The 26,025-nt window shown below is 40.0% G+C and overlaps 1 protein-coding gene across 1 annotated transcript; it reads right to left on the reverse strand.

Moving 5' to 3' along the window:
• Positions 1 to 24,627, reverse strand: LOC148057427 (ATP-binding cassette sub-family A member 13-like). Its single transcript, XM_087748030.1, has 9 exons — positions 24,503 to 24,627; positions 14,098 to 14,249; positions 13,199 to 13,227; positions 10,344 to 10,507; positions 7,193 to 7,308; positions 5,972 to 6,105; positions 4,058 to 4,222; positions 2,301 to 2,500; positions 1 to 184 (listed from the first exon to the last, which is right to left on the reverse strand). Exons 1-9 carry the CDS (start codon positions 24,577 to 24,579, stop codon positions 1 to 3), a joined length of 1,221 nt encoding a protein of 406 aa, XP_087604156.1. The 5' UTR covers positions 24,580 to 24,627.
• Positions 24,628 to 26,025: the final 1,398 nt, after the last annotated feature.

The raw sequence follows: 26,025 nt of genomic DNA on the forward strand, positions 1-26,025 counted from the left end.
TTATTCTGGAGAAGTCATTTGAGTGCTTGTAACAAGTAACCACCATGCAGCTTTACCTTCAGTGAAGTATAAATACTGTGCCATTACGTTCCTTATAGCTCCATCTACCAGAAGCAATCTCTTTGAAACAGGCCACTGAGGTACACCCTGAAGTACGAACTGCATTCTCTCCAGATGCAGGATTCTGCAATCAAAAGAGGTAGAGCACAGAAACATTGTGTACTACAAACAAAATGTAAAGGTGCTGAAAAATTATGGGATTTTTTTTGTTGTCAGTCACTATATCATCTACTTTGTAGTTTCTTACAACAGCAGCAGGATAGCAGTTTTCTTTTATAAAAAAAAAAGGATCAAATTCCAAAATGTACTACTAAATTATTGAACAATTTGACTGCAGTCTCTCTCTTAACAGTAGCTAATGGGTTTTACAAAAACCTTGGCAAACTAAGGAAACAACAACAAAATAATAATAATAAAAAAAAAAAACACAAAAACAAAACAAAAGAACCCCTCTGACTCTCAGCATTCACTGATCAGTCTCCCAGGTGAGAAGTACAACTTGTTTTCATGGACAAGTCTACTTCTTTTCAGACTAATTTAACTGAAGGCCAAACCTGTTAATGTTAGGGAAGATTTACACACAAAATCATCTCCTTTCCTCCCCTTTGCAGAAAAAAACCCCAAAAAACTGAGAAGTTTTCCATGAGAGAGTTCATTTTCTACCAAGCCTCCTACTGTACTGAAAAAAATGCTTGTGAACACTCAAGGGTGGGAAAAGGAGGTAGTGGCTGTTATTCCACCAGTGACTGTTAGGTTAAACACAGGAGTTATACACCTGTTTATAATCGCATACCTGTTCATTTACTTAGGAAACATTTTTTCATTTTTTTGTGTCCCTGTTCAAACAGATTTGTTTGGAAATGGAAAGAGGCCTCTGTCCATTTTATAAGCTAATTAAAACAGCAACAAATCCAGAACCAAAGACATTGCCTGACCACTTCCCACTTGGGGGTGTGCTGCATTAGAGCACTTTGTATCTTTCAGATTTATCCTCAGATGATCAGCATGGATCATACCTCCTCCAATGAAGGACAGTTTTTAATATGAACAAGTAGAGCTACTACAAGCAATGACAAATTGAGGCCAACATTATAACTCCCAGAAGGGATACAAGTCATCTGGTGCGCACTTAGAGAGAAGCTCTTGCACTATATGATAGACTTTTATGAGGCTCTGCCTACTCTGACAAACATTAACTCCCTGTATCTACAACTTTTAAGTCCTGTGTAGAGCATTCCAGACCATTTATAATAAGTCCTTTTTTTTTTTAATAGAGAGGGAAATAGAGCTCTTAAAACACTTTATTTTGCATAAATAACCCAGAACAATTGTCTTGATTTTATTTTAAAACATATGCTGTGAATCAGAATACCTGAAATTAAAGCACAGTCAATCTTTACAAGCTTGTAGTTGCACTTGTCCTGAAATGGGAATTGAAGGCATTTCCAAAGTTGCAACAAAATATATTTCTACTAGATTAGTGACGAGCTGCTAAAAGAATAACTCTACTGTACAGGAAGATTTGGACTGCTTCAACAAAACAAATCATTCTGAATAAGTACAGAACTTATAGCCATATATTCATATAAACTGCTTACATTTGCATGAAGTGATAAGCCAAACATGGAATTTGAAAGTTCAAAAACATTAAAAGAAGTCTTAGCCTCAGAGTACCCTAGATAAGATTGGAAACTACATATATATAAAGACATAGCATTACATCGTAATTCTATTCTCCATAGTAGTCTTCTGTTCCAAGATCTCCTGCACAAACTAAGGTGAGTATGACTGCTACAACAAAAATCCAAAACATTTCAGATGCACTGGACTTGCTGTACATGAGCAGATTGATCCTATAGTAATGCTTCTCATGGATGTATGCTAAGTCACAGCAACTATTTGTGGGAATTAGAGTTTGTGTGCAGAAGAAGATAAAGAATTCAGGTCCTAGTTCAAAATGCTTAATTACACACAGCTGCCGATTCCTGAGTCCTGATCATGTACTCAGGTCCTCTGCTGAACCTCCAAGTAGGTACACTCTGAATGACAGATTTAATTTCTTTTTCAGAATGTGTATGCATCAGCACAATTATTTGACTGTATATGAGGTTTTGAATTACAGAATTAAAAATAAAAACACAAAACAAAAATCAGAAATCTATTAAATGTAATGTGAAGATAAATATTCAAGTTTACCTGAACTTTATAACACAAGTTGCAGAAAGATAAGTATAACTTACAGATCATGAGATGCAGTATATCCTTCTGAAAAGTAGGCATCCGATTTCTCATTCCATTGCTGGATCAGGGTATTTATCTCTGAAAAAAGTTTCCTGGCTTTCCTGTCATCTAGAAACTGAGACATTAAATCAGCCATGCTTCTTTCAAGTTCCAAAAGGAGTTTCTGAGAGAGGCTGCCGCTGAACCATTGCTCAAATACCTAGCAGATTGAATGCAAAACAGAGCACACTTTGTTAGAGAATCAAAGCTTTCTTATTTAGACAAGACACAGAATTTGCATGTCTAAAAAAAACCAAAGACAATTAACAGCGATAGTAAAATTTCTCCCCAACAATGTGTCTAGACTCTAAATTGACTGGCCTCACAAAGGTTGATTTTCAATACAGTTTGTACTGACCTACAAGTTGGCAATATAACATGCTACATCATACAGCGAACTAACATCCTATGCTATGCTGTCCTTGCCCAAAGACCCAGGAATGGTAAAGAGATGGCCTGAGACTAAAACCAACCAAAAGCAGACCTTCACAGTCAATTACTCAGGCTTGCTTTCCCTTACAGGACTTTTGCCTACTCTACCAACATGATGGAAAACAGCAGCCTCAACATTTTTGGGGGTCCCCAAAAAAAACCACAAAGAGATGGAGAAGGAGCCTGCATGGTCCCATTGTGTAGCCTAGAATAAGGCATGCCAAGGCCTGGCCAAACCTACTGACTGCTCTCCTTTCCTCCACCATTACATTTTTTTCCACCATTACGTTTATTTAATGCTAAATGGTTATAACAGATTTTTACTATAAAACATGTCCTGTTCACCAAGGGAATTCCCAGTGGCCTACAGCTTACAGTACTTCAAGTTGCCATCATAAGGATGTCAGCTCTTCTGAAGAGTTTAAAAATCATGGCTGAAATTATTACTGGATTTTCCTACAGCTACAATAGGGATTAGTGCATTAGTTTTGTCAATCACATTAACTTATTACTTCAAGTCATTGTACATCAGTGAAACCTGTATCAAGAGAGAAATCAAAGGCTACATTTTTGAGGAAATACATGATAAACTCTACCTGCTTTCTATAGAGGATACTGCAAACATCTCCAGAGCAGCTTGATACACAGCTAATATTTTTTAATCGGAAAAAAACATATTTCAGTGGAAAAACAAACACCAGCATTAAGGTGGCTAGGTAAGTGTTTTCCTTAGGAAACATCTGAATGGTTTATCCTTTTCTCTATGCAACTACACATATGTCATCATAGAGACTGCATCCCAGGCTGTTCTGCCAGAGCAGAATTTTAAGATGCTATACTGGAGATTTACTCTCATGCACTTCAACATGCTTCAGCCACTATTGCCAGAGATAGTGGAGGGGAATTAAAAATAAATGAATTTTATACTATATTAGTGGAGGCCTGTAGCCTGCTTTCAGTTTTGCCTAAAATTCAGGCTCAGATGGGACAGTAAATGGGTTTTCCTTCTGTCAGGCCTCTGCAGTGCAGTATATTTTACTATATTCCCTATTAGATTTCAAAACTGTATTTGAGTTAATGAGAAAATCTGATTAAGTGGACACATGGTGATAGATTATACTTCCACTGTAACGATTCTTTATATGAATTACTTTGTCTTATTAGCAAGATGAAAAAGTTCATGACAATAACGTTTAATAACTAACTGGGATCTTTTAACTGAGTTACTGTTGACAACCTACATGCAAAAATGAGGAATTCAATCTATTAATTAATAAAAGTGTACCTGTGCATAGAGTCTGAGCTTGCTGACAGCGTGAACAAGATACACTTTGGCCTCACGCCATGCAGAAACACAGCCCTCTTCATTATTCTCTTTGTTTGTTTTATCTTCTGGCACACTGGACAGAGCAGAGCACACAAACCAGTCCAGTGTCTCTCCTGTGGGAATCTGGCAGGGACATAGGAGATTGATGAGCATCTCAAGAGAGCCGCTGAGTGTTATCTCTGCTATCAACTTACTTATCTGGTGAAAAAAACGTATCACATAGCCTCCTTCAGTGAAAACAAAGCCCATTTAATCCAGCCTCATATTCTGGGGCACATACTTCAAAGTGCTCCACATGCAGAGTGCGGTATAAAATACCAATGGCTCCATTAGGGTTCTCATACACCAGGCAGAATGATGATACTTGTATATGCAAGGAATTTTCACTGTGTAGCTACACCACCTTCTACAGTCATTTTCAGGCTGATGCTGAACTAACTTGACAATGATACAGTACACCTACACTAGAAGAATTGTATTGAAGCAACTTCACAAGTACAAAAATTACTGATGTAAAAAGCATTCAGTATAATGGTACACCTCAACCAATGATTACATGCAGCAGACTAGTTTTAAATTGAAGTTGGCAGGTGTCAGCAGCGTGGCCAAGAGGCCAGATTTTTCCCTCATAGCCTGACTTCTAAGTTCTGTGTTGAAAGATTTATTATTCCCAATCATATAAATTTTATTAAAGCATACAAAAATAATATAGTACATTTTAATTCTCCCTATTAATGTCTTTCTGAGATACTTTACATCCTAACTCCTTTCAACTGTGACTAGAAAATTTGTTAAAAGTTTTACAGATTTTTTGACACCAAAGGAGCTGGGGCATTACATACGGAATTGAAGTGCTCAGAACAGACATTGTCCAGGCCTCCATATTTCTTTTCATACTTTTTGAGGGTCTTCAATGCCCTAACATAAGTACACAATATCAAGATATTAATCTATAAATAGCTAGCAAGTGAGCTGCCTGGGATTACACAGCCAATCATAGCTAACAGGCTACAGTCAAATTCAGTTCAGTTGATCAAACTGGCCATCACTGATAGTCAAGTTTTTTTATAATTTACTGCTTTGTGTAAATCAGCTATTTTTATAGATGAGCTCTTCTGGAGTACAACTCTAGACTGTACCTGGCAAAGAGCAAACAGATTTCGGATAAATACCAGCATGTTCTATTCAAAAACTGTGGACTTAAGTAGAAATTCAAAAGATGTTTCAAGTTTTCTGCAGTTCAAACCGGACTATCGGAACAGATTACTTTGGCTTTCTAGAAGAAAGGTTAGAAAGCCCACTCTGAGAAAAGAGATTTTCTTCAAAATTTGACACATCGATGGTATATTTGAATAGCCCCACTGAGACAACTCATCAGTCAAGTGTATTCATATCAAGACTACACAACTGAGAAAAAAAATACTCTTGAAGTGCCTTAATTTACAGACAGAAGAGACAGGCATTCGTTGTCCAGCAAACCAGATGAAAAATGCTACCTGACAAATTAATCCAGGCAGCTTCAAATCCAGGTTCTAGTTTAAAAGCTTAGTGGAGCAAATCCCAGAATTCTCTACAGGATTGGATAATAAACTCAGGACTTTGCCGTATCCAGTGGTGACTTCAGAGAAACATAAATTCATTAATGTGTACAACTAGACCTGATGTTGATAGCATCTTCATGTGCAGAAACTCCAGCTGAAGCTAAATTACATTTATTTTGATGGAAAAGAAGCCAAGATATTTAGCAGTCTTATAGCTGCTTCACAAGTCTAAGATTTGACTGTATCTTCCGTAAGGCATGAAAAATCCCTTCAGGGTACAAATAAAAACAAAGATGAAAGGGAGGGACACTAAAATTTTCAAGTTGTTTACCTTTGTTAATTGTGCTGTATAACTTAGCAGCTTCTCAACATGAAGATCATCAAAACCAAACCTGGATTCAAGTTCTACTCTCACAGCATGTGGATTCCACAAAACATCCCCAAGAGAAAGATTATACTGAAAACCTGAAAGAAAAAAAAAAACAAACTTCTGTTTACCTTATTCCTGCCTTTTGTTCATGTTGTTTCTTGATGATTCATACTTGATGAGATCCAAGTACCATGTTTCCAACTTTTTGTAAAAAAAAACAAAAAAAAGTAATGTGTGCACCTAAACACCAGTTTCACTAGGATAAAATCCATGACTGCTTTAGTAGTATGATAAGGTCAGTTAATCTGATGGTATTCTGACAGCTGATACAATAATGGTGTGATGCCCCTGCACAGTGATTGCCAGCAGACCCAATAGGGTGCCATTCTGAACTGTGTATCTAATTCTGCATATGGTCATGCGAATGTGTGTGTATGGGCTGGATATGAATCATTGCTGAGAGGGAAAGCACCATGAGAATATAAAAAAAACCAGGGAGTTCAAGCTCACCCCTCTGTGCAAGGGCTCCACCATATCACCTTTGTACCACTTCAGTCTTGGTTTTGACAGCTGAAGTGGGATTTAGACTACATATAATTCTTAGCCAGACCTTCTATGCAGAGCAGACAGCTGCACCTAGAATCTGTGTGCCACCAGTTTGGCAATGAAACTTGTTCCTGGCCTTTTCTTGAGGAGTTGTCCTGGGGCTAGCCTACCTTCTCCAATTAAACTCATCTCCCATACTCAAGCAGCAGATGGGAAACATAGCCCTTCAGCTGAGACCAGAATTTATGATAACAGAAGAAATAAGCTTAAAGTAAAACAGCCATAATACTTAACATGCACGTGCAAAACAAGAGGCTATCCTTCTACCAAATGGAAGAAATGATCCTTTGCAGTAATTTAGTCTCTCTCCAAAATTCACCACAGAAAGTTCATTCTAAACACTATATATTAGACCAACGTGCTTTGTTTATCAAATAGTTGTCAGTCTGATGAAATTTAATTATTAGTATTTAAAAAACAGATCAATAAAGAAATGGGCTAGCACTACAGCAATATAGTTCAGTTCTTAGACCTTTTACATTAGGAATTTAGTGGAAGCTCAGACAGTTACTGCTATCGCATATTCCCAGCATGCTTACAAGGTACTTCAAAAAAAGTCTGAAGCAAATTCCTTACCTTCCAAGCTCCTGTCCTGTTCTGATGTAGCAGTTAAATTCAGTGCTGTTTTCACCACTTCATAGAAACTTTTGCCCAATGGCATCATAGTTAAATCCTTCAATGATGCTAAGGTACTGAAAGTGAAAAATAAAATAAAAATCAAGCGCTCTGTACACCCAGAAAAACTGAAAGGGCTTGGTGGAAAAAGATGGAGTTCAAGCAATTGAATATTAAAATACTTTATTGTTGAAAAAACTGATGCTTTGTCAAATTTGACTTTTCATGAAAAAAACCCACAAGTTCAGATTTTACAGTTAGAGTTTCATTCAATTTTCATTAAGGAAATGTCTCCTAAGAGGACCAATGTCCTCTTAAAAAAAATGAATGAGAGAAAAAGAGCTAAAAGTGAGAGCAAAAATGAGAGTAAAACCACCACAAGAGTTCTCCCAGTTATTCCCGCAACAAGACAGGATGGACACAGAATACTTATATTTTACTTCCACCCAATCTGCAGAGAAAAAAAGAACCTTTAAAGCGACAGAACACTTGTTTTCAAAACAAATTAAACAAAGCACATCAGGGAATGCCTTGACAAAAATATATCTATTGAATTTCTTAGAATTCCCAGTCTCAGTCACTTTAGCTGTGAAACAAACTTCTTTGTTAACGTAGCTGTAATTTACTACTTAAAGTTTACATCAAATTTACCAGTTATTTCCTTTGTTATTAAGAAAATAAGAATCCAGTTTTGTTAGAGTGGATCAGCAGTTTCCAACGTACACAAGGGGAGGAAAAAAAAACAAAAAAGCCCAAAAATACCCCTGTTTAACTTTGCCAAGTAGGCATGAAAAGTTTCTGTTAAGTACCTCTGAGAGACACAGCAAAGATGGTACAGCCCAGGAACTGGGAGAAGTTTCAAATTTTGGATTCTTTCTGCTGACTAAACTCTGCCTAAGCTAGGACCTCTAGAAATGTATGTTAGTAATACGAAGCTAGTCAAGAAGCGAGCATTGGGTTTTGTGGTTTGCTTTCCAAATTGCATTAATTATGGCAAGTTTGGTCATTGAAAGGTACCAAAGTCTTAAAAAAAACCAAAAACACAAATGTAAACACCTGAGTCTGCTCTTATTAATCACTTGTGGGTTGACCCCAGCTGGCAGACAAGCACCTACACAGCTGCTCATTCACTCCCTTCTCCCACAGGACAGGAAGAAAATAAAAGGAAGGTAAGAAGACTCAGGGATCAAAATAAAAACAGTTTAATAGGTTGTGCTGGTTTTGGCTGGGATAGAGTTAATTTTCTTCATAGTAGCTAGTATGGGACTGTGGTTTGGATTTGTGCTGAAAACAGTGTTGATTGATAACACAGGGATGTTTTAGTTACTGCTGAGCAGTGCTTGCAGAGTCAAGGCCTTTTCTGCTTCTCACCCCACCCCACCAGCGAGGAGGCTGGGGGTGCACAAGAAGCTGGGAGGGGACACAGCTGGGGCAGCTGACCCCAACTGACCCAAGGGATATTCCACACCATATGACGTCATGCTGAGCAGATAAAGCTGGGGGAAGAAGGAAGGGGGGGGGACATGTTCAGAGTGATGGCATCTGTCTTCCCATGTAACCGTTACATGTGATGGATCCCTGCTTTCCTGGAGATGGCTGAAAACCTGCCTGGCCATGGGAAGTAGTGAATGAATTCCTTGCTTTGCTTGCGCACATGGCTTTTGCTTTACCTATTAAACTGTCTTTATCTCAACCCCCAAGTTTTGTCACTTTTACTCTTCTGTCTCAGCATGCATAACAGTTACGTGGGAAGACAAACACCATAACCGTGAACACCACCTACTTTTGCCCTCTTCTCACTCTGTCCATGCTATAGGCTTAGGGTAGAGAAATCACTGCTGAGGTTATATTAAAAAATTAATAACTTGACCCAGCACAGCAGTCACACAGCAGTCAGTGGTTACTGCTATCTTCGCTTGCTGCTGATGAAGAATGCAATAACCAGAAACTTACAACCAAGTTCCTGTCTTACCTCAGGAACACTCAGAGTTTGCCAACCTTTCAGAAAAGACTTCTGCTTTTGGGATATAAGCACTGCAAGCACAGCTAACACAGCTTTGCATGTTAATAGTTCAGAGAACAAGCTGGAATAAGGTTACAAATGACTCGGGCATAAAGGGGGAAAAAAAAAAAGAAAATCAAGCCTCAACACAGTTGCAATCCACATATTGTAATCAAGAGAGAGTTATTTCCCGGTTTCAAAAAAAAGAAAAAATATGCCTTCATATCTTTTTTATTAGGAAAAAGACAGCAGGATGCTAAAGGGTGACAGAATCAGAACAGTCATTTCCCATTAAAAGTCTTTGGGCCCCTGCCTCCCCATGGGGTAAGACTGGTGAAGTTCATGGCTAGTCTTGCACAGGCAGCCAGGTTCGGTGGCCTCCTCTAGCCTTATAAAGGTGTTAACTGACTACAAAGACAGTTACCTATTACAACCAACTACCTACTCTGACAAATACATTCTTGACTTTTTCCTAACAATTCCCTTACTGAAAATTCCTGTAGATACTTGTCTTAGTCTGTGCTTTTGATACCATGTCTTTCTCTGAATCCAGCTGTCCTTTACCTGAGGCAGAAAACTTTCATATTCAGAATACATCTCCATGGGTTTTTCTTACCGCTTCATTTCTTGCAAGAGAACAGCCAAAGCTATTTTGATAGCACAAGGCTTGAGAAACAAAATGGAGTTATTTTCCCAATATTGACCAAGTGCTACATACGTATTAAGTTGATTAGAATCCAAACTATGATTTTCTTATATTCATATGTAAATATTCTGTCTTTCAGAGAGTCTCAAAGCACATTACAAAGTTCAAAGCCATATTATGTGATGGGCTAATTTCAGCCATTGTTACGATGAAGCTACTTCTTGGAGAATCCTGGTGAATCTCTGCTCAGCTGGACAGAGATGAAAAAATACAGTTATGAAAGAATCAGAATGGGTGAAAACTCCTACCATATCTCTATAAAAGCAGAATCTGGTAAGTAGCAGAAAATTTCAGCCTCCCTACACTGATAAAGATGCTTATTTTATTAAATAGCCAGTGAGAAGAACAAGAATTGCAGGTAAAATATTAAACCAGAGCACTTTCAAGCATGTAAAAGTACTTACTTTTGAATAACTTTTAGAAACCATGCTACAGCAGCTAACTCATCTTCTGTATAAAAGCTGTTCAATTCAAGGTGAGGGAGTGAATGCAGAAGGTTCCATAAATAGGGCTGTTTGTACAGGTTTTCTGCTCTAGAAATCATTTCCTCCACTTCATTCAAATCCATCTTTATGCAAATAAAACACATTTACATGCAACATTTCCATTAACAGAAAAAAATAACAGGTGCCTCTTACTTCCCCTACACCTGTCCTCTCAAATTTTAAACCACTTAAAATATTTTTTTCAAGTGGAAACATACCTCTAGCTTTGGTAATTCACCACATCATTTTGGTGGTACTTTGAATTTATAGCAGCTTTGTTTCAGATTTCTTTCTCTGCTCTGATGGAAAATGGAGCTGGGAGAAAAGATAAACAATCTCTTTCTGCCAGGAAGTATAACTCACCCTAAAGAGAAGGATCATCTTTGATATCTCAAACACAAGGAGCTCTTTAGCCCTGCAATGAATTTAAGTCTAGGGTATAAAGACCAGGGGACTACCATGGACATGCCACCCTTGCGTCACAGCTCCTTGTGGGGGTGTGAAATAATAGTTGATAAGAATGGCTCTTTAAAGATGGACTGGGGTAAAACCACTTCTTTTACAAGGACTACACTATCAGACGCCTATGCAAAACATAGGATCTATCATACTTTTTTATTATGCCGTCTTTGTTTCTCTACATTGTTTCACTAGGGCTCTTTTGGATAATGGTAACATGAGCATGGTTTATACAAAAAGAAGCTTGTGTGTACAAGCTCTGTTATTAATAGCGATAGGCTACTTTCAACTAAATATTTTCTTAATGTTCATACATACATTCTTTCTATTTTATATTCCATTCCAGAAATGAAATTTCTTATTGATACAGCTCCTTTTAATCAAGTATCTCATGATCAATTTAAAAATATCACTATAAAAATGTCATCTAATCTCAAGATACAAATTGGAAATCTAGGTTTCATGAAGTAGTAGTTACAATCAATCACATATTGAGAAAATGCATTTTAAAATACATTTAAAGTGAAACTAGTAATCTGTGAAAGGTACAAAATTGACAGTAATGGAGATCCACTACTGTGCCCATTCAGCATTCCTCTTTTTGTTGAGATTGCAAGGGTGAAAGACTAATGCATTAGGGACAGCACAAAGACCAAACTCATTTCACATAAACTGCCAAACTGATTCTGGAAGGAATTATGCTACATCTTGCAAATCTGTCTTCCTTCACCCCCACTTGAGTCCACTTGCCATGTTTACAGGATCACAAATCTGAATTCAAAGTAATCCCATCCAAGCAAGAGCCCCATCTTTTCAATCTCACTGCAGTCCTTTTTTTTTAAGTTTTGGGTTGGTTTTCTGGTTTGGTTTGTTTTTAATAATAAATACACATTAGGATAAGAGTTTCTGGCAAGACATTTTGTAATATGGTTTTATGCAACTACATAAGGTCTGGCAGATACCTTTTTAAATAGCTCCTAATGAACAGTCAGCCTTCAAAATAGCTGTGAATTTCAGCTACTAACAGCCTAGTGTGGTGGATTGACCTTGGCTGGATGCCAGGTGCCCACCAAGCTGTTCTATCACTCCCCCTCCTCAGCTGGACAAGGGAGAGGAAAAAAAGCTTGTGGGTCGAGATAAGGACAGGGAGAGATCACTCACCATTTACTGTCATGGGCAAAACAGACTTGACTCAGGGAAATTAATTTAATTTATTGCCAATCAAAAGTCAGATTAGAGTACTGAGAAATAAGAACAAACCCTAAATACACCTTCCCCCTACCCCTCCCTTCTTCCCAGGCTCAACTTCACTCCCAATTTCTCTACCTCCACCCCCCGAGTGGCACAGGGGGACGGGGAATGGGGGTTGCGGTCAGTTCATCACACATTGTCTCTGCTGCTCCTTCCTCCTCAGGGGGAGGACTCCTCACACTCTTCCCCTGCTCCAGCGTGGGGTCCCTCCCACAGGAGACAGTCCTCCATGAACTTCTGCAACATGAGTCCTTCCCATGGGCTGCAGTTCTTCACAAGCTGCTCCAACACGCAGTCCTTCCCACGGGCTGCAGTTCTTCATGAACTGCTCCAGCATGAGTCCCCCGCAGGGTCACAAACCCTGCCAGCAAACCTGCTCCAGCGTGGGCTTCCCATGGGGTCACAGCCTCCTTTGGGCATCCATCTGTTCCAGTGTGGGGTCCTCCACGGGCTGCAGGTGGGTATCTGCTCCACTGTGGACCTCCATGGGCTGCAGGGGGACAGCCTGCCTCACCATGGTCTTCACCAGGGGCTGCAGGGGAATCTCTGCTCTGGCACCTGGGGCACCTCCTCCCCCTCCTTCTTCACTGACCTTGGTGTCTGCAGGGTTGTGCCTCTCACATATTCTCACTCCTCTCTTTGGCTGCAGTTGTGCAGGTTTTTTTTTTTCCCCCTTCTTAAATACGTTATCCCAGAGGCACTACCACTGTTGCTGATGGGCTCAGCCTTGGCCAGCAGCAGGTCCGTCTTGGAGCCAGCTGGCATTGGCTCTACCGGACATGGGGGAAGCTTCTAGCATCTTCTCACAGAAGCCTCCCCTGTAGCCCCCCTGCTACCAAAACCTTGCCATGCAAACCTGATACACCTAGACTGGTTTAAATCAGTTATCTAGAAACCACTGAACCTCTATCAAATTTACAAGATATCATTTTTTCCTTCAACAGCATAGCAATTTTTTAAAATATAGTTTCCTAAAACTTAACAGGATACAAATTTCTAACAATTATAATAAAGATGCCTCAAAATCCAGAACTAACTTAGAAATAGACTGTAAAAATACTTACAGTAAGAAAAGCAGTGATGTTATGGAGCCCTGTAAAATCAAATATTTTCCTTTACAGAGAGGCATTATTAACTTCAGAAGAATCAATTTTATAAGCAATAGCAAGTAGTACACAAAGGGCATTTCTACAGGAGTAAAGGCATGTGAAACAACTAATAACCAAGAAAGATAGTGATCCACTTGATTTTCTGTGCCGTCCAATACTTTTACTATTATCACAAAAACAATTTAAAAGAAATTGCTTACCATTCACTTTTCAGTAAGGCAAAATCATCACATCAACACTAGATGAACGTACTAGCTCCCAGACAGCCAGGCGTGAAAATGACTGTTTCACCTAAATCTTTCTGCTTGAAAACTCAGCCAGAAAGGCAGGGTGGTAGTAGGTCTTAAATGCCCACCTGCTACAGCAGCCAGGCTGCGCAGTACGGGTGGGAACAGAGTGGGAGCATCAGAACTCGGTGTCTCCAGTCTCACTCTTTTAGTGCAAGAGTGACTTGTTTGCCTAAAGGTTACCAGGTGTGAGCTACTGAGGTTTTCCATCCCTATACTCTCTAGTATAACAGAAAAACCTGGGGAGAAAGACTTAAATCCTGATATGTTACTTTTGAATGCATGTTAGACGAAGTAATCATGTACTCAGATTATCAGTCTTTACCTTTAAACCTTTTCCCTCACAGTATTTTGTTAACTATCAACTAGTAAAACAAGAGCACAGTTCTAGAAAGCTGTTTTTCTGATAATTTTATGATGGCCACAGTAATAGTAATCATAAAAGTGGCTTTTTTCAAGATCAGTTAAAATTTTAGTTTTATTTTTAAGATAAGAGCATTCCTTTGTTTGATGGTTATCACTACCCGATAGGCAAAGCAATTCATTATTAGAAAGATCACAGCTTACCTGAGAACTTTGAGTTTTCCTCCCATAGCTTTTCTAAAGCCGTGGTTTTCTCTGTGGTCTCAATAAATTCCCTTGCAAGTTCCTCTATCTCTTTCATGAAGTCTAGATCAGGTCCTGTGAAGCTCTCTGGGCCACTTTGGATGCCTGAAGCACTTTTTCACAGAAAGAAATGGGACAGGGCAGGTAATTACAAACTGGAAGCAAGTAATTGAAAAATGTGTATATTCTCACAGCAGTATTCTGATTTTTTTTTTTTTAACTATTATGCATTCATACAACTTTTATTTAGTTTGGTTCATTAGTCTGCACATTGCAGCACTGAGTCTCAAAACCTCAGGAAAGAGGGCAATGAAAAATTGCTGAGCTGGAGCAGCTCACCTGTGCCAGTAACCCAATTCTGGCAGCAGCCAAAGACAGACATATCCAAAGAAGTCTTTGGTGTTTCTGAGCACACTCAACTTTTCTCCCCTGGTTTATCATGAGTGCAGGTGGTGGTTCTTTGATGGCCTGTACCCTGAAGTTCAGGCATTCCTATTGCATCTAAGGCAATGAGCTGCAACCAGAACAGGTAAGTTGGTCAATGTCACCAGATGAAATATAGGTAAGTCCCTCTTTCTGGGCCCTGAAGAAAGTTGGTGCTTTCTCTTTAACGATTCCACCACTTTAAAGAAAAGCATCCATACTAACAAACATATGCCGATTCCAGATGATGTGCTCCTCAAGGTACCCTTCTAGTTGAAAAGCAAGAAGAATGGTGTTTCTGGCTACATATTTTTGCCTTATGCTGACTCAACACACAAGAAGTGTCTATTGTTCAGAAAACTTATACAGTTTTTATTTGGGGTACGGCAGTTTGTTTTTTCAAACACATGCAACAACCTATAAAAATAGTTTCCTATTTTCATTACTGGCTTTCCCCTGATTTTAACTTACAGCTAAACCCCTGGTACTTGTTACCTTTATCTCTATCATGCTACCATCTGGTGGCTACTCAATAGCACAACAATTTTCTAACAATACTTTCCAGATTAAATCAGAAATCAAAGAGTCATTTAAATGTCTCTATACAGGACAAAATACTTTAGACTCTCCCAAGGCACCATAAACAATGCAATAATCATATTTAGCTAGGAATAATCATCTTTAACTAGGCAGTTGAATTCTGATTTATCTTATAAGAAGTTCAAATTATTTTAGGGTGAAAACCTGTGTAGCAAAAATATTGCTATTTTTCATTAGAAGCACAATGAACTGTCACATAAGCCCCACTTAAAAAAACATAATCAAGAGTTACTTTCCTTTCTTGTCAAACTTGTGTGTTAATACTAGTTTTCAGCACAATTCTTACTTATTGGTGAAGAAACATCTAGTGAGATAGATTCACAAACCGAAGCAAAAAAACTCAGCCGCTGCTTTCTGATTCTCTCATTTCTGTTTCTTTCCCTCACTGATCCTCATTTGTTCAGACACCTGCAGAGCTGTCTGCAACTTTAGACTAAATTTAATCTTAATACAAGTTCTTGATTGTTTCAGTGCAGTTTATTTTGATCCCAACTTGGCCAACAGCCAGTAGGATTTTGGAAAACTCTTTCACCAGCCTCAAACTTTAATGGATTAAAGGCAGAACAATTCCTCACCACTTTTTTTTTCTCCTTTTAAATGGTGTTTTAAAAAGCAGGTTTCTGTTGTTCAGAGGGCAGCTTCTAGGGTGATTAATAGCTGCACTTTAGCTACTGCTTTTGAAAACTACCACATAAATTCCAATATTACTAACACACCTACTGCCTGACATTTGAGACAGCTAGAAACACTGGTGTTTGGCAAAGAACAGGAACACTAACTACATACTGAAAACTTTCTAGCACTGTGCTTTTTAAGCATGAACAAGTGGCCAGCACTTGACCAGAATAACAACCACCACATTGGTTAAAACACAAATCCAGTCAGAACTTTAAAAAAAACAATGCTGTAGCCCAGTTTCCACAGGATTTTCCACAGATTTTTTTTTTCCAAAATACCTGCTGAACTTTAAATTGACAACTAAACTCACAAATCAAGGTGACTTAAAATAATCCCAAGTATTCAGAGAAGTGGAGCATAAAGGCAGTGTTTCAACCCACATTGTTTTCCCTTCAAATTAGACGTAAGCCTTGCAGCCCTACGTACAAATCTCCCTGTTTTAGAAGCACTGCAAACAACCATGCTCTGGGGAAAAAGGACACTCTTACTCACATGGGAGCATGCAGCTGGGCTCAACGCTGGCACCAGGGCTGCTGGTGCTGCCTGGCCTCCCTGCCAGCAGCGGGTTGCGCAGATGACTGATGGCAGAGTTAGTAACTCCCTCTCCTCTACCCCCATCACTGACTCTTCCACACCTTGGATCAACAAAGCTTGGGTTGAAAAAGAGCAGGGGAACAAAAAAAACTCCTCTTGGGATCTAATTTTATGTGCTACAGGCACCTGTTTGATTTATCAGAAGCACACCTGATAACACAGGCTGAATTGTGTGAACATTAATCAGTCCTGCTAATCTGAATCTCTTGTGAGCAATCCCAGCCCAGAAACCATTCAGCCTCACACTGTGCAAGCAGAGCAGCGTTCTCAGAGCAGGTAGGTAGCAAATGTAATAGATAAGCAGGGTCTGTTTAGCAATAGCTTTTCAAACAAGAGGAAAACTGAACTCCCCCACTCCCAAGTTTGAGCGAGGAAGAAAGCTGTCTGCTCTTCATCACTTAGCTTCAAAATGTTTCATTGATAGCTGTAAAGTTTCCTTTGAACTAAGAAGCTGGGCAAAAGGCTTCAGGTTTTGCTGCCCTAGGTGCTACGCAAGGCAGCAGCCTGCTTAGACCTTCTGCTCTGCCCCTTGCCCAAGCAGGGCAGCAAGCTCAGCTGGGCTGTCCCTTCAGTCTCTCCGGGCTTGAGGGCTGGGGAGAGAAGCTACTGCCCTGCGAGGGGTCCCACAGAGTACACAGACTAGAAGCATTAAAGAAAATAGCTGGCAGCACTTGGAGCATGGTGGCTCTGAAGAGCTCCAGGGAGAAGGGCAGGGAAAAGCAAGTTGATGGTGAAACTGGAGGAGGAGACAGGAAACCGTAGGTGGGGGTGTAGATATTCAGGGTATGGAAGAAGGACCAAAAGACATAAGGCCCAGCTATTACAGAAGAGAAGGCTGCAAATGCAACCTGAAAAACTCATGGGAACATCACACTCCCAAGCACAAGCCTCTCAGCAGGACAAGAGCAGCTGTTTGGACATGCTGTTTCTGAACTATTAGCTTTATGGGGATTTTCAGGGCAGGAGCGATGTCAGCCAGCTGCCACTCGTACCCCTCTTTTGCTGTCGTTGCCACAGCTCTTCCTCTGGCTACTCTTGGAGCTGAGCGCGACCTCCTTTGGAAGAGGAAATAGCAACGGGCATGATATTCGTTTTCAGGCTCAGTTTTATGAAACAGATTAAAATATTACAGTTTTTCAATTTGCTGAATATCCATGCCAAGTTTTAAAGGGTTTTATACATTTTCAACATGGTAATAAGTGACCATGTTTATCTCCTAATTAGAATGCTACGAGATACTACTAGTTTCTTAATTCAGCGCAAGTTACACAAAATTGCAGGAAGATGTCACCAGCTTGCCTAAAGATAGACTAGACTTCAAAACCAGCTGCAGTGACAGTCAACACAAGCAATTTTCAGACAGTGTGCCAACAAAAATACTCAATTGTTGTACTGCTACTCTCCCAAAGAGCCTGCAATACGTGCTTTCTGGGGCAGAAGACAACATTAACTTACTTGTGTATGTGTAAAGGAAGTCAACTGCAGCAGTTGCTAGGAATAATAAAGAGACAAGCAAGGGATGACAAAAAGGACAAAAGGAAGAAGTCAGTAATTTGTAGGAGAGGACATACATAATTAGAACTGGGGTGTTAGGAGAAGGTGTGTATATATGTATATAAATTTCATTATCATCCATGGTAATTCTTCCCTTAATTGTGCATTTCCAGAAATACCTGCATGAGGACAGAAATCAAACTAAAGACATACATTCATATGAGTTTTGACCATGACAAAACACTGCAAAAGAGCAAAAAGTCTCCGCATCTCTTTGAGCATGTAAAAGCAATTGGCATTTCCTAAAGACATGACAGAATGCTAATTCTGTCCAAATTACCCAGTTACTCAGGATGACAATAAGAACGTTTCAGAGCTTATCTAAGATCTCAGCCATGATGCACAATGCCATTTAGAATGGTGATTTTCATAAGCCTGTCAGCAAACTCTTGTCTCAACCTCACCCCTGTCACCACATTAAAAATTATTCTCTAAAATAGCAAAGTGCCAGCTGTGCTGGCTCCTGTGCTGCACCATCTCAGGACAGCCTGGAGACATGACATCTCCATCAACACCAACACATATGCTGGACAATAGCTTACTGTGTCTATCACAGAAAGAAAAGATCTTTCCCCTCCATGTTGCATACTATTATAACCCTTCTAAAATGCAATGGACCCAAACATATAAAGAACCAAAAAAGTGTTGTTCTTAATTGGCTATAAAATGGAGAAAACTCATGTTTAAAATTCCTTTTCTCCCCAACTCTCTGACAATCTATAAGCAAGATCATGAAAATTACTTGTGTTTCTGTTTTCCAACTACATAGCATAAGACTACAAAAGCTGGACGAGACCACAGAGGGTTACTATTCTAACAAGTTACTGCAGACATACAGCTATCTTGCAGAATTATTTCTTTTTTCATTTGGAGATACACATCTTTAAAGAAAAATTTCACCCTCTAAACAATTCTTATGCAAGTGCTATCATCGTTGCTTAGACCTTCCTTGATTTTTTTTTTTTCCCACACTTGCTCTCATACATGAGCTCTTCTGATACTACTCCACTAGAGAACCACAGAGGCCCAGGTGTTAATAAAATCAGTAACAAGAAAGGGACCAGAGTGAGTGGTGTTGCTCCAGGAGGGGGGCCAAGCTAGGAGCTGAGGCGACCCTGGAGAAGGCCATGCCCTCACCGATGGGGCACCATCCCCCAGGATCCTGGCCAGCAGGCAGAGCCAGGGGTGGGTCACAGGCTCCAGCGACAGACCCAGCACAGCAGGATGAGCCCAGAGTCCAGTCAGGTGCCAAAGGAGACAAAGCTACCATGTGGGATGAGGGGTCCACTCAGGAGAAGATGCCAGAGACAGACCTGGGGCTCCGACACACCTACATGGTGAGGCTGCTCAGGCCGCTACTATTTGTAGCTAAATAAAGATAAATAAACTAATGTCCTTAGAAATAACATTTTAGACTCTTGGTTTTGTGATCTTTGTAGATCTAAGTTCAAGAAAACCTAAGCTTAATTTTCTTTTAGGTATTGAGAAGTCTAACAAACAGATTTAGAAGTCTGAGCTGCAAGGGCAAACCCCACCATATTCTGGAAGATTTGCAGTGGAATTAAGAGTATGGGAATACATTATGTTTCCATGCACATGCACTCTCATTTGTGGGTGTGGATGTAAGGCCATAGGACACTGCGCTGCATGGTTTTTGTCTTATTTGCATGCTCTCAATTTTACTGTGCTCCATTAAGATGAGGTGGGGGGTGGAACATTCTGGAAAGAACAGGAAAAAATGTTCTTTGCAATGGGAGCTCCTAAATATACCTCCTAAATATTTCCTTACTCCTCTGCTCTGAGATACTGCTGGGTGTAACAGGCTAGGGAATCACATCAGAGAGCTGCAAGCCAGCAGTTTTTGCAGTGGCTGAAGAGAGATGCACAGAGCAAAGCCTCGGAGCTGTTGAAAAATGGATGCTTTCAGAGGCATCCGAGGAGGTGGCAGATTTTGCTGCAAATCAAAGTTAATGAGGTAGTTGTAGCCTTCACCTGGCTCATCTTCTCACCATGTCGGAGGCTGTTAATGGAGCCTGTTGCCTGGGGGGGATGGCACCACATCTGTGAGGGCATGGCCTGCACCAAGATGACTTCAACCCCTGGCTCAGCATCCCTCATGGAGCAGCCCTGCTCAGGCTACTCACTGACAAATAGTTATTTGGGTGGTTTATGGCTTTCATAGTGGAGGTTCCAACAAGTCATAGAATTACTTTTTCCAAAAGGCAACAACTATATTTCAAACTGATAGCACCGATGTGGTACATACTGTGAAAACAAATGGGTTAAGTGTCCATGCAAACTATGCAGAGTCTTTGCTTTACCCTTAATAAACACAACATTGTTGATGCAAAAATGTCCCTGAAAATGATTATAAAGAACCACCTATGGTTTGGTATAAATCCTCAAAGGGAAGATAATTGGTATTACTGTTCCTATGCCACCCCTTTTCTCCAGTCAAGACAGGGACATTGTAGAATTCAGTTATGTTTGGCTGATCAAGCTGACAGTCTGTATTCCTAAGGCTGTTGGCAGCGAGCATAAGTCAGAGCAGCCCTGAGGTTGATTTAATTTATACTGATGGACCTGCTGGAATAGACTGACCTCAGAATGAACTTCATCCTACCTTTTTACCCCTTTTCCTTACCTAGGCTATATACTACTTAGCATAGCCTATTGAGTGTATAAATAAGTATACATGCATTTTATTTTTCAGTTGAAAAATTGAAAGCCACTGAATAATTTCCCCAATACTTAAGTAGGTCTAAGACTGCCTCCAGGAAATTCTTTCCTGCTTTTATTTTGAGTTGAAACATAATTTGGGCAGTTCAAAGCAGTGTAAATAATCATGCAGAGCAGTCAATACAGTTCATAGTTTCTAGAGGTTTAACACACTTAGATGGCATCTAGACTAGAGATATAAATAAAAATCTATCCTTTTAGGAAACAATTTTTAAAAAGACCAGCACCTATTGTAACGCTATAACCCAGTAATATAGTATTGCCAGTGCAAGTAACAGGCCACAGGCTTTGTACTGAGATTGCAAGACCATGGCACAGAGGCTTGCTACCTTTGCTTTGGCTGAACTTTTTGAATACTTCCAGGGATTGTGATTGCACCACTTCCCTGGACAGCCTGTTCCAATGCCTAACCACTCTCGCCATGAAGAGATTTTTCCTAATATCTAATCTAAACTTCCCCTGGCACAACTTGAGGCCATTTCCTCTTGTCCTATCACTTGTTACGTGGGAGAAGAGACCAACCCCCACCTCACTACAATGTCTTTTCAGGTAGTTGTAGAGAGTGATTGTCTTAATGTGCCTGCAGTTTTGGTTTTGACTTGGTTTAGTTTTAACATTTTTTTCTTCTGGCCAGATGGCTATGGCTGCTCACGGCTTGGATGGGTGCACTCTGCGCTGGGTTAAAAACTGGCTGGATGGCCGAGCCCAGAGAGTGGTGGTGAATGGAGTCAAATCCAGTTGGCAGCCAGTCACAAGTGGTGTTCCCCAGGGCTCAGTGTTGGGGCCAGTCCTGTTCAACATCTTCACTGATGATCTGGATGAGGGGATTCAGTGCACCCTCAGTAAGTTTGCAGATGACACCAAGTTGGGTGGAAGTGTCAATCTGCTGGAGGACAGGAAGGCCCTGCAGAGGGACCTGGACAGGCTGGACCGATGGGCCGAGGCCAACTGTATGAGATTCAACAAGGCCAAGTGCCGGGTCCTACACTTCGGTCACAAAAAACCCATGCAACGCTACAGGCTTGGGGAGGAGTGGCTGGAGAAAAGGACCTGGGGGGGCTGGTTGACAGCCACCTGAACATGAGCCAGCAGTGTGCTCAGGTGGCCAAGAAGGCCAATGGCATCCTGGCTTGTATCAGGAATAGTGTGGCCAGCAGGACCAGGGACGTGATAGTGGCCCTGTACTTGGCACTGGTGAGGCCGCACCTCGAGTGCTGTGTTCAGTTTTGGGCCCCTCACTACAAGAAGGACATTGAGGTGCTGGAGCATGTCCAGAGGAGGGCAACGAAGTTGGTGAAGGGTCTGGAGTACATGTCTTATGAGGAGCGGCTGAGGGAACTGGGGTTGTTTAGTCTGGAGAAGAGGAGGCTGAGGGGAGACCTTATTGCTCTCTACAACTACCTGAAAGGAGATTGTAGCAAGGTGGGGGTCGGTCTCTTCTCCCTAGTAATGAGTGATAGAACGAGAGGAAATGGCGTCACGTTGTGCCAGGGGAAGTTGAGGTTGGATATTAGGAAGAACTTCTTCACCAAAAGGGTAGTCAGGCATTGGAACAGGCTGCCCAGGGAAGTGGTTGAGTCTCCATCCCTGGAGGTATTTAAAGGACGGATAGACATGGTGCTTGAGGACAAGGTTTAGTGGTGGACTTGGCAGTGACAGTTTAATGGTTGGACTTGATGATCTTAAGGGTCTTTTCCAACCTTAACGATTTATGATTCGCTTTACTTTCACTTGTCATTGTATAATACCACCATAGTTTTATAGAGATAGTAGTAACAAGTGATCATTCAGTACAAAATGAGATATTTATGATTAACATAGCAAAGCAATGCAGAGGAACACAGGCACAATATAATAGTAGAGGCCTCAAGAAGTGGGGATGCAGGATGCACTGTACTGGAGTACAGGTCCAGGATAAGAGACGGGGCACAGGCTGGCACTGAGGACCCCATGGCTATTAACAACTCACCAGTGGTCAGTTAAAATGCAGAACTATAGCCAGACAAAGCCAATTTATAAGTATCAAGAAAAAAAGAACAGGTACCTAACATATGTAAAAGATACCATATATGTTCAGATATATCATAGAGACGCAGACCAATGGAGAATAAGCAAGGTGTAAAAGAACACTAGCAAACATAAGTGACCCCAAGTGCACCCTAGAGTGAAAAAGAAGCCATCAACACCACATTCCTCCAGATCATGACTTGCCATAACGACCCCACCACCACCAGACTGCAGCCACTGACCTTACGACCAAAAGCAGCAGTGGAAAGGTGAGCATAACACCAGGGAAAGGAGTAGAAACTAAGTGGCTGTGTAACAATTTCAACTGTATTATTACTATTAGGAGAATTTTTGTTTAGGGATATTACTGTAATACTGCTATTTCTGTATATAAGTATTTTGTGTAATACTAGATCTGGACTAAGAATCATAAATCGTTAAAGTTGGAAAAGACCCTTAAGATCATCAAGTCCAATCGTTAAGCTACCACTGCCAAGTCCACCACGAAACCATGTCCTCAAGCACCATGTCTATCCGTCCTTTAAATACCTCCAGGGATGGAGACTCAACCACTTCCCTGGGCAGCCTGTTCCAATGCCTGACTACCCTTTTGGTGAAGAAGTTCTTCCTAATATCCAACCTAAACTTCCCCTGGCACAGCTTGAGGCCGAAAATGATTCATGGCTTAAACTGTTAAGATCTCAATTCTACTAACAAATTATTATTGCTTTATGTAGAAGGTGTTTGCCCATAAACAAGATTTATTTTGCACAGTCTTAATCTCGAGCAACAGCTCTTTATAGGTACAAATAACTGGAACAGAGTGTCTAGATCAAATGGTAAGTGTTATGGCCTATTACTGTGATACTGAAGCTTTCCAACTTGCTGGATGCGAATTTATTGCTACCTATAAACTTCTACAATAATAAACCATAAAAACTTGATGTTCTTACACACTTACCTAGCTCAAACGTCTAAGATCTTTTTTGGTAGATATTCTCAATTTTCTGAAAATAAACATACATATGTACACACATATTCAGATTAGCTCGCCTTATTTTGACTTTATTGTTATATATTTTGAAGAGTTGCTTATGACTACATCCTTCAGTCAGTTTGCATAAGTGTCTTTGCATATCAATGCTTTTCAACATTTTGAAGTAGATGAAATTACTACATTTCTTAAAGAAAAAGCCCAAATTCAGGTTCATCTCTTTTCTTTCTGCATTCTGGGATCCTGTGACAAGGCCTTCTTACAGACTACTTTTTCAAGTTTTTTATTACAGAGCTTCTGGTACTCCTTTTTGGCTCATTGTGGGTCTTACTCAAGAGTTATCCTTGTTTTGCTTTTCTGTGTTTATTTCTTCCACCATGTATGCTCCCAAACTATTCAAAGTTTAAATGCATGTATGATATACTTTCTTGCTCAACCTCACCCTCTTGTAATAAAAGACTTTCTAGTGAAGGATAAAAGTATGCTCTCACATGGCAGCAGTGAAAGGCAAGAATATTACAAGGTACCTTTCCAATTTTCCCTCAAAACAGTTTTCAGTACCTAGTAACAGCATGAAATGCCCAAGAAAGGCAAACAAAAATTAAGAAGAGGGATGACTAAGGCCCTACATCTCTTGCATTCATAAGGACACTGAAGGCAACTTTAGCACAGAGTAACAAAGCTCCTGTTCTACCCGTCTACAAGATAATAGGAACCTTTGCTGTGGAAGAAGATGCACTGTGATACTGACAGCTCTGTCAAATTCATATAACTTACCGTAAGCGGTTGTTTTTCTGTGTTGTGTAACTAGTATTCTTGCATCTTGAACCAACATTACAGAAAAGGCTCCGCATGAAAGGGTAAAGGCCCCGACTTGGTAAATCCCGAGCTTCTAAGTAACCTAAAACCAAGCAGCAGCAGAATTAAAACCAGTGACATTGCAGTTACAAACCTGTACAATCATCACATTGTGTTCCCTTCTCCTAGAAAGTGGCTTTGTTGCCTGCAAACAATGAAGTTGTATCAATGGGAGGTGTCCCATTTAAGAACTAATTCACCACAGAAAATGAATAACTTTATGTCAGATTGTGACAACAGGGTTACATTTGACAGCAGTCTTTGAAAAGCTGATTTTCATGGTAGTAACGCCATTGCAACATCACACACTTTCTAGCCTCTCTGCCCAAAATGTCTTGTGACCTAGATCAGAATATAGACTTCTTCAAAAAAATAGTATTTCCTCTTTCCTCCCAGGCTTTCATGACATGAAGGAACTGGTATTCATCAATGTCTGAACATACATCCATCAAGACTATCTAAACAGCAACTTTTCCACATCTCTGGAATTTATCCATATCTCTCCATAGTTCTGACAATTGAAACTTAAAAATGTAACACAACTTTTTGCTTATTTTGAAACATAAGGAATAGCTATAGTTCCTATTTAACTTCATTTCTCTGTTTAAAACAGCTAAAATTGAGAAATACTTGAAAACTTATTCCCGTCTTCCTCTGGATAACCTTCTTTTGGTCTTCCTCTGGATAACCTTCTTTTGGTAACCATCACATCCAAATTAAGGGAATGAAATGAGAAGTAGATAAGAAATCTAGCATTTGGGCTAGCAGTCTTACTGAATATTCAGAACTGAAAGAGGCAGAAATAGGAAATTTACTACATGTACACGATACTTAAAAATCATAATTTTATTTAAATTTAGGTGCCAATATTTGAGACATGTACCATTAGAAATTGCACTGTTAGTCAAACCATCCTTCATTCCTCAGGAACTGTACCTAATGTATAAAATAATGGTCACTGTGAATGACCAGTGCCATTTGCAGACGAGTTATTTTTACTTAGCACACTCCAGTTCACATTGTAGAAAGCTCTCTGAGCACATACACTGGATCCCTTTCTGCTAAAACAAAGCAGATGTACTCCAAGAGCACACTTAAGGTGCTCAAACCATTAGCATGCATTGCATTCTTGGGTCCAGACTAGAGCGAGTCTAAATTAAATGTATATAGTGCAGGCTAGATTCTCTCCAGATATTTCACTCTACAGATCTATAATTGTTCTACCAAATTGGTTTATAATGTAGCTAAAACTGGTTTATCCCCAGTTTACTGACATCTGTGAATAACAGAATAATAAACCGAATAGACTATAATATCACAAGTCATTCTTTTCTGAATGAAGTTAATGCTTGACAAGATAAAAGCAAAAAGAACTTTATAAGGTGGAGGTAGTCATAACAAGTGTTGAAGTGTTGAGGGAAATGGAAGAAGTTATTATTTAC

This window comes from Nipponia nippon, unplaced genomic scaffold, assembly GCF_047370975.1.
Source record: "Nipponia nippon isolate SJK-2023a ecotype South Korea unplaced genomic scaffold, ASM4737097v1 scaffold_1, whole genome shotgun sequence".
Taxonomy (NCBI): domain Eukaryota; kingdom Metazoa; phylum Chordata; class Aves; order Pelecaniformes; family Threskiornithidae; genus Nipponia; species Nipponia nippon.

Bases quoted from the DNA above. Each gene is read 5' to 3' on its own strand.
- LOC148057427 (XM_087748030.1), bottom strand. From the start codon at position 24,579: ATGCGGAGCCTTTTCTGTAATGTTGGTTCAAGATGCAAGAATACTAGT. The intron at 14,250-24,502 runs GTAAGTTATATG...TCTGTGAAAAAG, and splicing joins CAGAAAAACAACCGCTTACG to TGCTTCAGGCATCCAAAGTG. The intron at 6,106-7,192 runs GTAAGGAATTTG...TTTTTCTTTCAG, and splicing joins ACAGGACAGGAGCTTGGAAG to GTTTTCAGTATAATCTTTCT.